General features: G+C 40.7%; 1 protein-coding gene across 5 annotated transcripts in view; it reads right to left on the bottom strand.

Annotated features, from left to right (window-relative positions):
* The window catches only part of efl1 (elongation factor like GTPase 1), a 90,717-nt gene extending 77,005 nt beyond the window's left edge, over window positions 1-13,712 (bottom strand). Inside the window, exons 1-2 of one of the 5 annotated variants that reach the window (XM_047362890.1) lie at window positions 13,694-13,712; window positions 12,622-12,721 (exon numbers count right to left, since the gene is read on the bottom strand). In XM_047362890.1, coding sequence (XP_047218846.1) covers window positions 12,622-12,712 — 91 coding nt within the window. In that variant the 5' untranslated portion in view covers window positions 12,713-12,721; window positions 13,694-13,712. The other 4 variants (XM_047362886.1, XM_047362885.1, XM_047362887.1 and 1 more) reach the window with 4 other exon arrangements.
* Window positions 13,713-14,209: the final 497 nt, after the last annotated feature.

Genomic DNA, 14,209 nt, shown 5'->3' with positions numbered 1-14,209 from the left:
TGCTTCCCCAATAACAAACCCTGGATCACCAGTGACCTGAAGGACCTGCTTAAAAAGAAAAAAAGGAGTATACAGAAGCAGCTTAAAGTCAAGATAAGAGACAGCAAGGAGGTGTACAAGAGGAAGCTGGAGAGCAAGCTCCAGCAAAACAATATCAGAGATGTGTGGTCAAGGATGAAGATCACAGGCTTCAAGCAAAAGGATGATCAGACCGATGGATGTCTGGACAGAGCCAATGAACTAGACATATTCTTCAATAGGTTCAGTTCAGAAACAAGCTTCGCATCCTCCTCTCCTGCTCACAGCCAAACAGACATTCCACCTTCCTTTGACCCACAGGACCCACAGCTGTCCAGTAACACCTCACATTTTTTATCTTCCACCTCAGCCCTAGACCCTTCTGTTTCTACATGTTTACCTTAAACCATATCAGAAGATGTTGATGCTCCCTTTGCCACCCCCATCCACTTGTGTGTCTCAAGAAGTCAGGTGAAGATGCAACTGGAGAGACTGAATCCAAATAAGGCTGCAGGTCCAGATCATGTCAGCCCTGGAGTCCTGAAGGGCTGTGCAGAGCAGCTCTGTGGGATTCTGCAGCACCTCTTCAACCTTAGCCTGGCCCAGAAGAAGGTTCCAGTGTTGTGGAAGACCTCCTGTCTTGTTCCGGTAACAAAGAAAATTCACCCATCAGTCCTCAATGACTGTAGACCTGTTGCCCTGACATCCCACATCATGAAGGTCTTAGAGAGACTCCTGTTGGCCCACCTGAGTAAACAAACAAACTATCAGGATCCCCTTCAGTTTGCTTATTGCTGTGGAGTTGGAGATGCCATCATAGACCTGCTTCAACAAACCCACTGTCATCTGGACAAATACAGCAGCACTGTGAGGATCATGTTCTTTGATTTCTCCAGTGCATTTAAAACAATTCAACCTGATTTGCTTTGTCAGAAACTCCAGAAGACTCAGGTGGAGGCCTCAACAATCTCCTGGATCAAAGACTACCTGACAAACAGACCACAGTTTGTGAGACTGAAGGGTTATGTGTCTAACCAGGTAGTCAGCAGCACAGGAGCACCACAGGGGACTGTACTCTCACCATTCCTTTTCACTCTGTACACCTCAGACTTCCAGTACAAGACAGACTCCTGTCATCTGCAGAAATACTCGGATGATTCAGCAGTCGTGGGGTAGATCAGAGATGGACAAGAAGCTGAGTACAGGAAGGTGGTGGATCGCTTTGTGGCCTGGTGTGGAAACAATCATCTCATTTTGAACGTGAATAAAACAAAGAGATGATTGTAGATTTTAAGAGAAACAGGAATAAGTCAAAAACTATTTCCATCATGGGAGAAGAGGTGGAGGTGGTGGAGGAGTATAAATACCTCGGTGTTCACCTGGACAACAGACTGGAGTGGAGATGCAACTGTGAAGCCGTCTACAAGAAGGGACAGAGAAGACTGTACTTCTTGAGGAAGCTTAGGTCCTTTGGTGTTTGCAGCAAGATGCTGCATATCTTCTATAAGTCTGTTGTGGAGAGTGTGATCTCTTCTGCCATCATCTGCTGGGGTAGAAGCATCAGAGCCAGGGACTTAAAAAAGCTCGACAAGCTGATAAAGAAGGCTGGCTCTGTTCTGGGGACTCCTCTGGAACCTCTGGAGATCATTGTGCAAGGACAGATTCTTCATAAAATGAAGAACATTATGGAGAACCCTGAGCATCCTCTTCATGAGACTGTCCTACAACAACAGAGTGTCTTCAGTCAGAGGCTTCTTCAGATCTGCTGTTAGACAGACGCTAAAGGAGATCCTTCCTGCCCACAGCCATCAGCATCTACAACGGCTCTTTGAAGAAACCTTCATAATGAGCTACAACATTTAATTTCCCTTTGGGATTAATAAAGTATTTTTGAATTTAATTTTAATTGAATTTAGGCTTATTATTGGCTGAATGTAGACCTACCTTCCGTGATAAATACTTTCATAATGTGGTAAACTTCTGATTTAATTAAAGGGGGAGGGCTGTGGGTTTTGGGGGAAATTACTCACATGGACAAAATTGGTGGTACCCCTCGGTTAATGAAAGAAAAACCTGCAATGGTCACAGAAATAACTTGAATCTGACAAAGGTAATAATGAATAAAAATTCTATGAAAATGAACAAATGAAAGTCAGATATTGCTTTTCAAACAGGCTTCAACAGAATTATTTAAAAAAATAAACTCATGAAACAGAACCTGGACAAAATCATGGTACCCCTGAAAATGATGTGACCACAGGGACATGTTAAATCAAGGTGTGTCTGTTAATTAGCATCACAGGTGTCTACATTCTTGTAATCAGTCAATGGGCCTATATATACAGGTCCTTCTCAAAATATTAGCATATTGTGATAAAGTTCATTATTTTCCATATTTTCCACATTTTATGTGACAAACCTAAACAAAATAGTGTTTGGTCTAGTTGGGAAATGGAAGGGAAATGATTCATAGGTTTCATGAGCTTTACACATCTAAAGACTGCAGTTTTTCAGAATTTCTCCCTTACCTGTATTACTTATCTGTTCTGTTCTTTAGTCTTCATGATGTTGTTTATCACCTATGTTCTCTAACAAACCTCTGAGGCTATAAACAGAGCATCTATATTTATACTCAGATTAGATTTCACACAGCTGTACTCTATTTACTAATGAAGTGCTGAAGGCATTTGGTTGCACTTGAATCCTCATTACACTTTTCAGATTATTATTTGTAAAAACTCCTTAAATCCACATATATTTTTCCATTCACTTCATTTTTATGTAGTACTAATTGTTGATCTATTGAACTATTTGTGATCTAAAAGCTCTATGGAACAAGCTAAAGCTTGTGGTTGTAGGGTTTGCTTAATGTGGAACGGTTCAAGGAGTAAATACTAAGGCGCAGTTGTGGCTCATACAAACGGTTATACAGGTCCTTCTCAAAATATTAGCATATTGTGATAAAGTTCATTATTTTCCATAATGTCATGATGAAAATTTAACATTCATATATTTTAGATTCATTGCACACTAACTGAAATATTTCAGGTCTTTTATTGTCTTAATACGGATGATTTTGGCATACAGCTCATGAAAACCCAAAATTCCTATCTCACAAAATTAGCATATTTCATCCGACCAATAAAAGAAAAGTGTTTTTAATACATAAAACGTCAACCTTCAAATAATCATGTACAGTTATGCACTCAATACTTGGTCGGGAATCCTTTTGCAGAAATTACTGCTTCAATGCGGCGTGGCATGGAGGCAATCAGCCTGTGGCACTGCTGAGGTCTTATGGAGGCCCAGGATGCTTCGATAGCGGCCTTTAGCTCATCCAGAGTGTTGGGTCTTGAGTCTCTCAATGTTCTCTTCACAATATCCCACAGATTCTCTATGGGGTTCAGGTCAGGAGAGTTGGCAGGCCAATTGAGCACAGTGATACCATGGTCAGTAAACCATTTACCAGTGGTTTTGGCACTGTGAGCAGGTGCCAGGTTGTGCTGAAAAATGAAATCTTCATCTCCATAAAGCTTTTCAGCAGATGGAAGCATGAAGTGCTCCAAAATCTCCTGATAGCTAGCTGCATTGACCCTGCCCTTGATAAAACACAGTGGACCAACACCAGCAGCTGACACGGCACCCCAGACCATCACTGACTGTGGGTACTTGACACTGGACTTCTGGCATTTTGGCATTTCCTTCTCCCCAGTCTTCCTCCAGACTCTGGCACCTTGATTTCTGAATGACATGCAGAATTTGCTTTCATCCGAAAAAAGTACTTTGGACCACTGAGCAACAGTCCAGTGCTGCTTCTCTATAGCCCAGGTCAGGCGCTTCTGCTGCTGTTTCTGGTTCAGAAATGGCTTGACCTGGGGAATGTGGCACCTGTAGCCCATTTCCTGCACACGCCTGTGCACGGTGGCTCTGGATGTTTCTACTCCAGACTCAGTCCACTGCTTCCGCAGGTCCCCCAAGGTCTGGAATCGGCCCTTCTCCACAATCTTCCTCAGGGTCCGGTCACCTCTTCTCGTTGTGCAGCGTTTTCTGCCACACTTTTTCCTTCCCACAGACTTCCCACTGAGGTGCCTTGATACAGCACTCTGGGAACAGCTTATTTGTTCAGAAATTTCTTTCTGTGTCTTACCCTCTTGCTTGAGGGTGTCAATAGTGGCCTTCTGGACAGCAGTCAGGTCGGCAGTCTTACCCATGATTGGGGTTTTGAGTGATGAACCAGGCTGGGAGTTTTAAAGGCCTCAGGAATCTTTTGCAGGTGTTTAGAGTTAACTCGTTGATTCAGATGATTAGGTTCATAGCTCGTTTAGAGACCCTTTTAATGATATGCTAATTTTGTGAGATAGGAATTTTGGGTTTTCATGAGCTGTATGCCAAAATCATACGTATTAAGACAATAAAAGACCTGAAATATTTCAGTTAGTGTGCAATGAATCTAAAATATATGAATGTTAAATTTTCATCATGACATTATGGAAAATAATGAACTTTATCACAATATGCTAATATTTTGAGAAGGACCTGTAGAGTTACAGGTAGTCACTGTGCTGTTTGGTGACATGGTGTGTACCACACTCAACATAGACCAGAGGAAGCGAAGGAAAGAGTTGTCTCAGGAGATTAGAAAGAAAATTATAGACAAGCATGTTAAAGGTAAAGGTTATAAGACCATCTCCAAGCAGCTTCATGTTCTTGTGACTACAGTTGCACATATTATTCAGAAATTTAATGGTATATGTCCATGGTACTCTAGCCAACCTCCCTGGACGTGGCCACAGGATGAAAATTGATGACAAAAAAAAGAGACGGATAATACGAACGGTAACTAAAGAGCCCAGAAAAACTTCTAAAGAGGTTAAAGGTAAACTTCAAGCTGAAGGAACATCAGTGTCAGATCGCACCATCCGACGTTGTTTGAGCCAAATTAACTTAATGGGCGACGACCAAGGAGAACACCTTTGTTGAAAACAAATCATAAAAAAGCCAGACTGGAATTTGCCAAACTACATGTTGACAAGCCACAAAGCTTCTGGGAGAATGTCCTATGGACAGATGAGACACAAATTCAACTTTTTGGCATGGCACGTCAGCTCTATGTTTGCAGAAAAATGAAGCATATGAGGAAAAGAACACTGTCCCTACTGTGAAACATGGAGGAGGCTCTGTTATGTTCTGGGGCTGTTTTGCTGCATCTGGCACAGGGTGTCTTGAATCTCTGCAGGGTATAATGAAATCTCAAGACTATCAAGGGATTCTAGAGAGAAATGTTCTGCCCAGTGTCAGAAAGATTGGTCTCAGTCAGAGGTCATGGGTCTTGCAACAGGATAATGACCCAAAACACACAGCTAAAAACATCCAAGAATGGCTAAGAGGAAAACATTGGACTATTCTGAAGTGGTCTTCTATGACCCCTGACCTAAATCCTATTGAGCATCTTTGGAAGGAGTTGAAACATGTCGTCTGGAAAAGGCCCCCTTCAAACCTGAGACAAATGGAGCAGTTTGCTCATGAGGAGTGGGCCAAAATACCTGCTGAGAGGTGCAGAAGTCTCATTGACCGTTATAGGAATCGTTTGATTGCAGTGATTGCCTCAAATAGTTTTGCAACTAAATATTAAGTTAAGGGTACCATCATTTTTGTCCAGGGCTGTTTCATGTGTTTATTTTTTTAAATAATTCTGTTGAAACATGTTTGAAAGGTAATGTCTGATTTTCATTTTTACATTTTTATAGAATTTTTATTCATTATTACCTTTGTCAGATTCAAGTTATTTCTGTGACCATAGTGGGTTTTTCTTTCATTAACCGAGGGGTACCAACAATTTTGACCACGTGTGTACTCTAGGATCAAGGGTCCAATGTTTTGGGGTAACCTAGGCTCGTTAAGAGCTGTTTGTTATGTTGATTGTTTGTTATATTATGCATGTTCTGCTCTCTAATGTTTTTTGGAGAGCTATGGGGCCATGGCGACAGGGTCACATGGGTGGGTATGGATCTCTATATGGTTGTTACTGTTGAGATGTTGCATCTTTGAATTATCACAACATTTCACATCAGCTGCATCTGCATCCTTGGGCTCAAAAAACAGAGGCTCATTAATTGTACTACAACAGAATCTCTCACTGAATATACAAGGGAAATATGAAAGTGATGACGGCAGGATTTCGTACGTCAAACCCATAATCTCAGGTCATGAATTTGCCTTTATTTCTATTTATGCTCCATCTCTATATAAACCGGATTTCTTCTCTAAATTAACTTCAATTTTGACACAGCTACATGACCATTCATTATAGGTGCTGACATGGATGCCAGTGCCAATCTAATGCTGGATAAATCAGCGTAACTTTCCTACTTCACACAAATACGAGCATCCAAAGAACTATAAGATCTCCTATCATCCTTCAGTCTGGTAAACTTATAACATGTAGTTAACCCCACCTGCAAACAATATACTTTCTATTCAGCCAGACATCAGTCTTTCTCCAGGTTAGATTATCTGTTAGTGTCTACTAATTCTTTCTCTGAAATCCATAATGTAATTTTCCCTTGTTAACTATCGGATCACAGCATCGTATCAGTTCATTTAATGCTTAGAGACACTCCTTCTAAAGCTTTGTGTTGCCAATTTAATATATTACTTCTCAGAAATTAGGAGTTCTGCAATGTCTTTCTTAGTGCTTTAAAAACCTTTTTAGAAATTAACGCAGGGTCGGTAGAGGATCCCAGGTTTTTCTGGGATGCGATTAAAGGATCAATTAGAAATACAACAATCTCCTTCTCATCTCACCTAATGAAACTTCAGAAAACATGTGAAATGGAGGAAACTCTTAATCTACTTGAATTAGAACAATAGGATACACAGAATGGGGAGCTTCGCGGAAAATATCCGCGACTAAAACTGAGCTAAACTCACCCATAAGGCAAAGAGCTGAATTCCTAATTCAAATAACTAGAAGAAATTATTATTTTAACGAATCTAGACCGAGCCATTTACTGGCCATAAGACTGAAACAAAATGAGAAATACTCCAACATTATAACGATCCAAACACCTACTGGTACCCTAACTGAACTCTGCGAAATTAACTCAGCATTCAAAACTTATTATTCCTACCTTTGCTGATCTGAAATAGTGTTGAACATTGAGATCTGTGTGTTTTTTTCAGGATCTTGAGCTTGCTCTCTTGCTGCCCAAGATTCAGAAAAAATTAGTGCCCACATTATGTTAGAAGAGTTGAAAAAAAGCCCTCGTCATCATGAAAAAAGGCAAATCCCCAGGTTGGGACGGTATTCCACCAGAGACCTTGCCTTCTGGGACATACTCATCCCACCATTGTTGGATATTATTAATGTTGCAATTGACAAAGGCTCAGTTAACCCAAGCACCAATTCCGCAATAATCACATTACTTCTTAAACCAAATAAGGAACCGGCTCAATGTAGTAATTACAGACCCTTGTCCCTTCTGAATGGGGATGTCAAACTTTATGTTAAAGTGCTTGCCATGCATCTTGAAAGATATTTGTCCAGACTGATACATAATGATCAGACCGGATTTATAAAAACCAGATTAGCATTATTCCTGCAGCAGAGACATTTGATTTCCCCTGCTCAGTCGTGTCTCTTGACGCCAAAAATACATTTGACAGACTGGAGTGGCCTTATCTTTGGGCCACCTTGGACAATTTCAGACTAAGCTTACAATTTATCCAAATTTTAAAGGTTCTTTATGCTAACCCCTCTTCGATGGTGTATATGAGTAATACTTGTTCCTCTCTGTTTCCCATACTAAGGGGTACTCGCCGGGGCTGCCCCATTTCCCTACTACTCTCCCAAACCATTGGCCCAGAAAATTAGACAACATCGTAGTCCTCCCTATCTCAGTCAAGGACACTGAACAGCATTTCTTTATATGTGGATGATATTCTACTCCACATTGGCAACACAGGGTCTCTCTTCACCTCATTTACCATCCATCTTGATATGTTTGGCTTACTATCTGGTTATAAAATTAACTGCAGCAAGTTGTCATTGTTCCCTTTAAATTCAGTCATACAAGCTCTGCCTTTGCCATCTCTTATTCCAGTGGTGAAGCATTGCAGATACATTGGGATTTACATCTCTCCCTCCATATTTCGTATAGCCTCACATAACTTTCAGAGTGCATTTAACCTTATTGAGAAAGATCTACAACACTGAGTAAAACTCCCAAAATCTCTTCAAGCCTGTGTGTCAATAATTAAAATGGATGTTCTTCCGCGTGTAAACTTTTATTCCTCAATGATTCCTCTCAAAGGGTTACTAGGAAAAGCTACACTATTATATCTAAATTAATTTGGAATGGGAAGAAACGTCTGAAATTTAGAACACTTAACTTAGCTCTACCGAACTTCAAGATGTCCTTTTGGTGTTCAAGCCTCTGCTTGTATGGTGTAGTCCCAAGGCCTTCGTTTCTTGGAAACCAACTGAAGAGAATCTCTCCAGACCACACAGGCTACAGGACCTAATGTACTCTTAACATACCTCCTAAAAAGGCCAAATTACAATTTGGCCCCATAATTTCTTATCTGCTTAGAACTTATCATACAGGTTTGAATCATACAAATGCCAATCTGAAATGGCATAAACATTCTCCTATATTTAACAAATTTTCTATTCTTATTGGGAATAAGCCCTTTTTCTTCCCTAAGTGGAGAGATAAGCATGCTCAAAGATAATTCCACAGTAGGACTTTCCCCTCAACAAAAACGCATAATGTGGGCAGGCCTTACTGCAGCTAAGAAGATGTTGGCACTGTGAATAGCAGCCACCACATTTATTGCCTTGGCAACAATGAGCCAACTCTTTCCTAGATTTTGTTATGATGGAGAGATCAGTAGCCAGGATGCATGCGGCCAGCCAGAAAATAAAGAGAGCATGGGATGCAGCTTACTCTGTGGTTAAAGAAAAAGTGCAACACAACTCTTTGTAATCCTCCTCTTTTGTGACTGTAGTTATATTATCTGATCTGACACAATGGATCTGTGTTTTCTACTGAATAAAAAAGGATAAGTTATTGTATATCAAAATCTACATAACAACTGAAAGGACACAGTCTCACTGAAAATCCTTATTATGAAATGTTAATCAGGTTTACTGAATTATTAATGTGGATTTAACCACATCCAACAGTCACCATATCCATTAAATTAATTGTAACTTGCTGTTACCTTTGTAAAGATTAGGATTATAGACATGATTCATAAATTAATTGAACAAAGTAAATTATGACCAATTATGACTACATCTACCTGCTTTTATTGGGCCATGACAGAGATATTATCAAGTAATTTTTTTGTCTCCATCTAACGACTGAAATAAACATCTTCTCATTAAATCTAGTGTCCCTCTAATTCTGTATCGCTGGAAGTTAGGATTTCAAACCTGTGCTGATTGTCCTTAGACTTAAATCCTTAAATGAACATTTAATAATTATTGTTTAACATTTAATTTACCATCCAAACATCTGGTTTATTCAATTTAAATTGATTAAATGTGATATTTACCCTTTAGAAATATTAATGGGTATTTATACTCAAAGAAAAACAACAGAAAGTAATAATTAAAATGTGTTAATGTTGAATGAATCAAAGTGTTTTTTGTCTTTATAATGACTTCATTAACACCTGTTTATGTGATCATATTGTCCACTCCATTATGTTGGGGCCCAGCTATGAGAGGAACCAAAAGGACCGAACTATAGAGAACAAAAGAAACTGGTAAGAACTCTGAACCCCGAATGCAAAGCATTTAACCCATTTGAGGCTGTCAAAAATTTTACACTCTTCAGCAATGAAAAAAATCTTGTGCTTTACCAGGTGCTTAGTATTCCACTGCTGGCATTGCACTTCGCGTCACAAATATTGCAGTGACAGTAATCTGGATCGCATTTTGAAAAGTGGAGCCATACTTTCAAGCGCTTACTATGAGCCATGCTTGTACCAGTGGCTACTGACATCATTACACTCTTGTGCATGCTATGCTGTGTTAATGACCGGCATGGAAAATTGTCCCCTCTTCCACTCCCTCAGTGTCACAATGACACGTTTAAGAACCGAAACATGGTAACACTTGATTTTACGTGAATAGGTACTCGGTAGTACTGGCGGAATTCGATCAGTACCTACTACTGAATTTGATACCCATCCCTATGTAGGAGTCCAGAAAAGTTGAATTTAGTCTCTCCAGGGGCGTAGATATCTTTATATTCTGTCTAGGTCATATTTTTCAGTCCGTTCATATTTTTCTATTCTCTATATAGGCCAACTATACGCAGGGGCGATTAATTAAATCTGTTGTGAGGCAGAAGCTTTTTAGTCATCTATAAGTGATCTCCTCTCTGCTGTCAGCAGAGAGCTCCCCTCATCGCTCACCACCCCAGTCCTCCAGTTAACACCCAATCAACATTTAGTATGCAAATGAGCCTAGAAGTAGCTTACCCTCCACTTTTCAGTGGAGTTCTCAATCACACAAGCACAAGTACTCGGCCTTGCCTCTCCCCCTCCTCCTACACTTAGCCCTTGTGTAGTCGTAGACTGGGGGGGAAACCGCAGCCGCCACCACACTCTTAGACAGGTAATGTCAGAAGATGTTTGGTGCACAATTAACCACAATGCTTAAAACACATTAAGTGGCTTCTGTCCTGATGTTTCTTTTAAAAAGAGGACCAGAGAGGTGGACATTTCGGTACCTTATGAAAAACACTTGAAATTTTCTTCCCATCAGCTTCCATACTTGACTGCATAATGCACTGCCTACAGTGCTTGTACTCATAAAAGCCATGACTTCAAAGCCTTGTCCAGCTGTTGACTGATGTTTTTCGGGTTTAATGAAGAGAGAAAGAGAGGGAGATGTACAATGTTTTTACTATTGTTATATACAACGTTTTCACCATCAGGATGTCCACAAAATGCAGTTAAAAGCCTTCAGCTGATTCAAAATGCTGCAGCAAGAGTTCTGATAAAAATTAAAAAGATCATATTTCTCCTATTTTAGCTTCCCTTCATTGGCTCCCTGTTAAATCCAGAATAGAATTTAAAATTCTCCTCCTCACATATAAAGCCCTTAATGATCTAGCTCCATCATACATCAGAGATCTGATTGTTCCATATGTTCCTAACAGAGCACTTTGTTCTCAGACTGCAGGTTTACTGGTGGTTCCTAGAGTCTCTAGAAGTAGAATGGGAGGCAGATCCTTTAGTTATCAGGCTCCTCTCCTGTGGAACCAGCTCCCAGTTTTAGTCCGTGAGGCAGACACCCCGTCTACTTTTAAGGCTAGGCTTAAAACTTTCCTTTTTGATAAAGCTTATAGTTAGAGTGGCTTAGGTTATCCTGAGCTATCTCTGTAGTTATGCTGCTATAGGCTTAGGCTGCTGGAGGACATAATGACCACTTTCACTCTCTCTGCTATATTCTCATACTGCTCTCCAATTCTGCATTATTTGCTGTTATTTCAGTTTTTTTACTTTATGTTCTCCCTCTTTTCTCTTCCTAGAAGCTCCAGCTGGCCTGACTCTGTGTTTACCTGTGACACCTTTCTGGAGAGGGGCATCGTCCGAGCTTCTGCTGGCAACAACTTAATGCTCACCTTCTACCAATGATCCACTTGGCCCTGTCTTTCAGTGTTTAACCCTTTCTCTCTCCTAGACATAGCTACTGACTGAGCTTTTACAGTAACTAACTCTATGTGCTCTCTTTCAGACTCTAACCTTGAAAACTGGCTCAGAGTTTATCTGTTCTTTCTTTCTAGATGAAACGACTAAAGGAGCTACATCCATTAACATTTACTTTCCTTCCCATAGAAAGTACTCCTGGATCAGTGCTTCTTTGTTCTCTTTGTGTCTCTGCTCTGTTCTCTCAAACCTCCAGTCGGTCGTGGCAGATGGCTGCTCACACTGAGCCTGGTTCTGGTTCTGCTGGAGGTTTCTTCCTGTTAAAAGGGAGTTTTTCCTCTCCACTGTCGCTACATGTATGATGGATTGTTGCAAAGTCAACACCAGTGACTGTCCACTGTCTCTACATGCTCATCCAGGAGGAGTGAATGCTGCAAGTCACTGACTGGATGCAATCTGCTGGGTTTCCTTAGATAGAAAAACGTTTTATCCAATTTGAATAAATAACTGAATCTGACTGCACTGTTCAATGGTTAGGATTAATTGGAATGTATGAACCTGACTTTTGTGAAGTGCCTTGAGACAACATGTATTGTGAATTGGCGCTATATAAATAAAACTGAATTGAATTCAGCAAAACAGACAAAACAACTTGTTCTCAGACACACCTCAGAACGAGGGTAAAAGAGGGGGCTGTGGAGCTACAATAACAAGGAATTCAGACCAAAGCATTGCGGTTGCACTTAATACAGACCACAACTGAATAGTGTAAGTGTAAAACGGAAGGATTTAAAACCACTTTATGTCCCCTTTAAGTGCCTACTGCTGTGGAAAACTAACTACAATTTGTCATGTCAGCTTGAACCCATAGGTGTAATGTAAAGTTAGGTTCGCTATGAGTAACAGTGCGGTGTAGAAAACGGGCAGTGAACTTACCGTGATCAACATGTGCCAGAATGCAGAGGTTTCTAACATAAGCCGCGTTTCTCTGCAGGGCTTTGATCTTATCCAGGCTGGTGGCTCCCATCGCGATCGCCTGGTTAAAACACAAAGTTTTTAGTGAGCATTGCAAGAGGTCTAACGCATAGATTCAGACAAAACCGATCATATCTCATTTGGGCTTGGTTATTGGCTAGAACAGCCGTGCTCCCGAACTATCAGACGCCGCGTGGTGTTACTGCTTAGACCTTATTAGGACAAACATGAAGGCAGAGGTGAAGAACACGAACAACTGGGACTTGCTAACATTGGGCTAGCATAAAGCAAAGTTATTGGAGAAACAAGAGGCCACAATTTCTAAAGCGTAAGCCCCAACACAAAAGTGCTGCGGCACTTCTCGTTTAAAAACAGCAAGTGTGACACCATAAAGGCGTTTTCAACACATTAGAAACTCACATAAGAAATATGCTGTGTTCGTAATCAATTGGATTTTAGAGAAACTGGTGAAAATCTATGCATGAAGCTAAGGTTTCCAGGGTGTTCGACGTCTAGATGGCTACCTTAATGCCTGATCAAAATACAGTGGCGCTGAAAAAAAAAAGCTCTCGGCATACGTTGTTGACGAATTTATTAAGCCGTGTAAAGTATGCTGCTGTTAGATTAAGTTGAGATATCCTCGAAAACAATATGAATAATACTAAAGCACATAATAAAGAACGTCAACACCGTATGGAATGCGCAAAGCGAATCAGTCGGATAAACAGGGTATTCCGAAGGGGTGGATTCATAACCCATACCCTTGTATCAGTGGCGGTGTAGGTACCAGATCTGCTCTGGTGGTCAGATCGGCTCGGAGCCATACGCATGCTGATGACGTCACAGTATCTGATTGGCTGAACGTTGGCACGATGAAGTAAAACTTTGTGATTGATCAATCGGACAACCATAGACATTAATACATAGACGCTTCTTTGACTGGGTCGGTCCGCTGCTGAGACGTAACCGTCTGAAATTAAGAACACTTAACTTAGCTCTACCGAACTTCAAGATGTACTTTTGGTTTTCTGACCTCTGCTTGTATGGTGTAGTCCCAAGGCCTTCGTTTCTTGGAAACCAACTGAAGAGAATCTCTCCAGACCACACAGGCTACAGGACCTGATGTACTCTTAACATACCTCCTAAAAAGGCCAAATTACAATTTGGCCCCATAATTTCTTATCTGCTTAGAACTTATCATACAGGTTTGAATCATACAAATGCCAATCTGAAATGGCATAAACACTCTCCTATATTTAACAAATTTTCCATTCTTATTGGGAATAAGCCCTCTTTCTTCCCTAAGTGGAGAGATAAGCATGCTCAATGATAATTCCACAGTAGGACATTCCCCTCAACAAAAACGCATAATGTGGGCAGGCCTTACTGCAGCTAAGAAGATGTTGGCACTGTGAATAGCAGCCACCACATTTATTGCCTTGGCAACAATGAGCCAACTCTTTCCTAGATTTTGTTATGATGGAGAGATCAGTAGCCAGGATGCATGCGGCCAGCCAGAAAATAAAGAGAGCATGGGATGCAGCTTACT

Source organism: Girardinichthys multiradiatus, chromosome 4, assembly GCF_021462225.1.
Source record: "Girardinichthys multiradiatus isolate DD_20200921_A chromosome 4, DD_fGirMul_XY1, whole genome shotgun sequence".
NCBI classification, from domain to species: domain Eukaryota; kingdom Metazoa; phylum Chordata; class Actinopteri; order Cyprinodontiformes; family Goodeidae; genus Girardinichthys; species Girardinichthys multiradiatus.
This window is presented reverse-complemented; position numbering and strand designations above follow the sequence as displayed.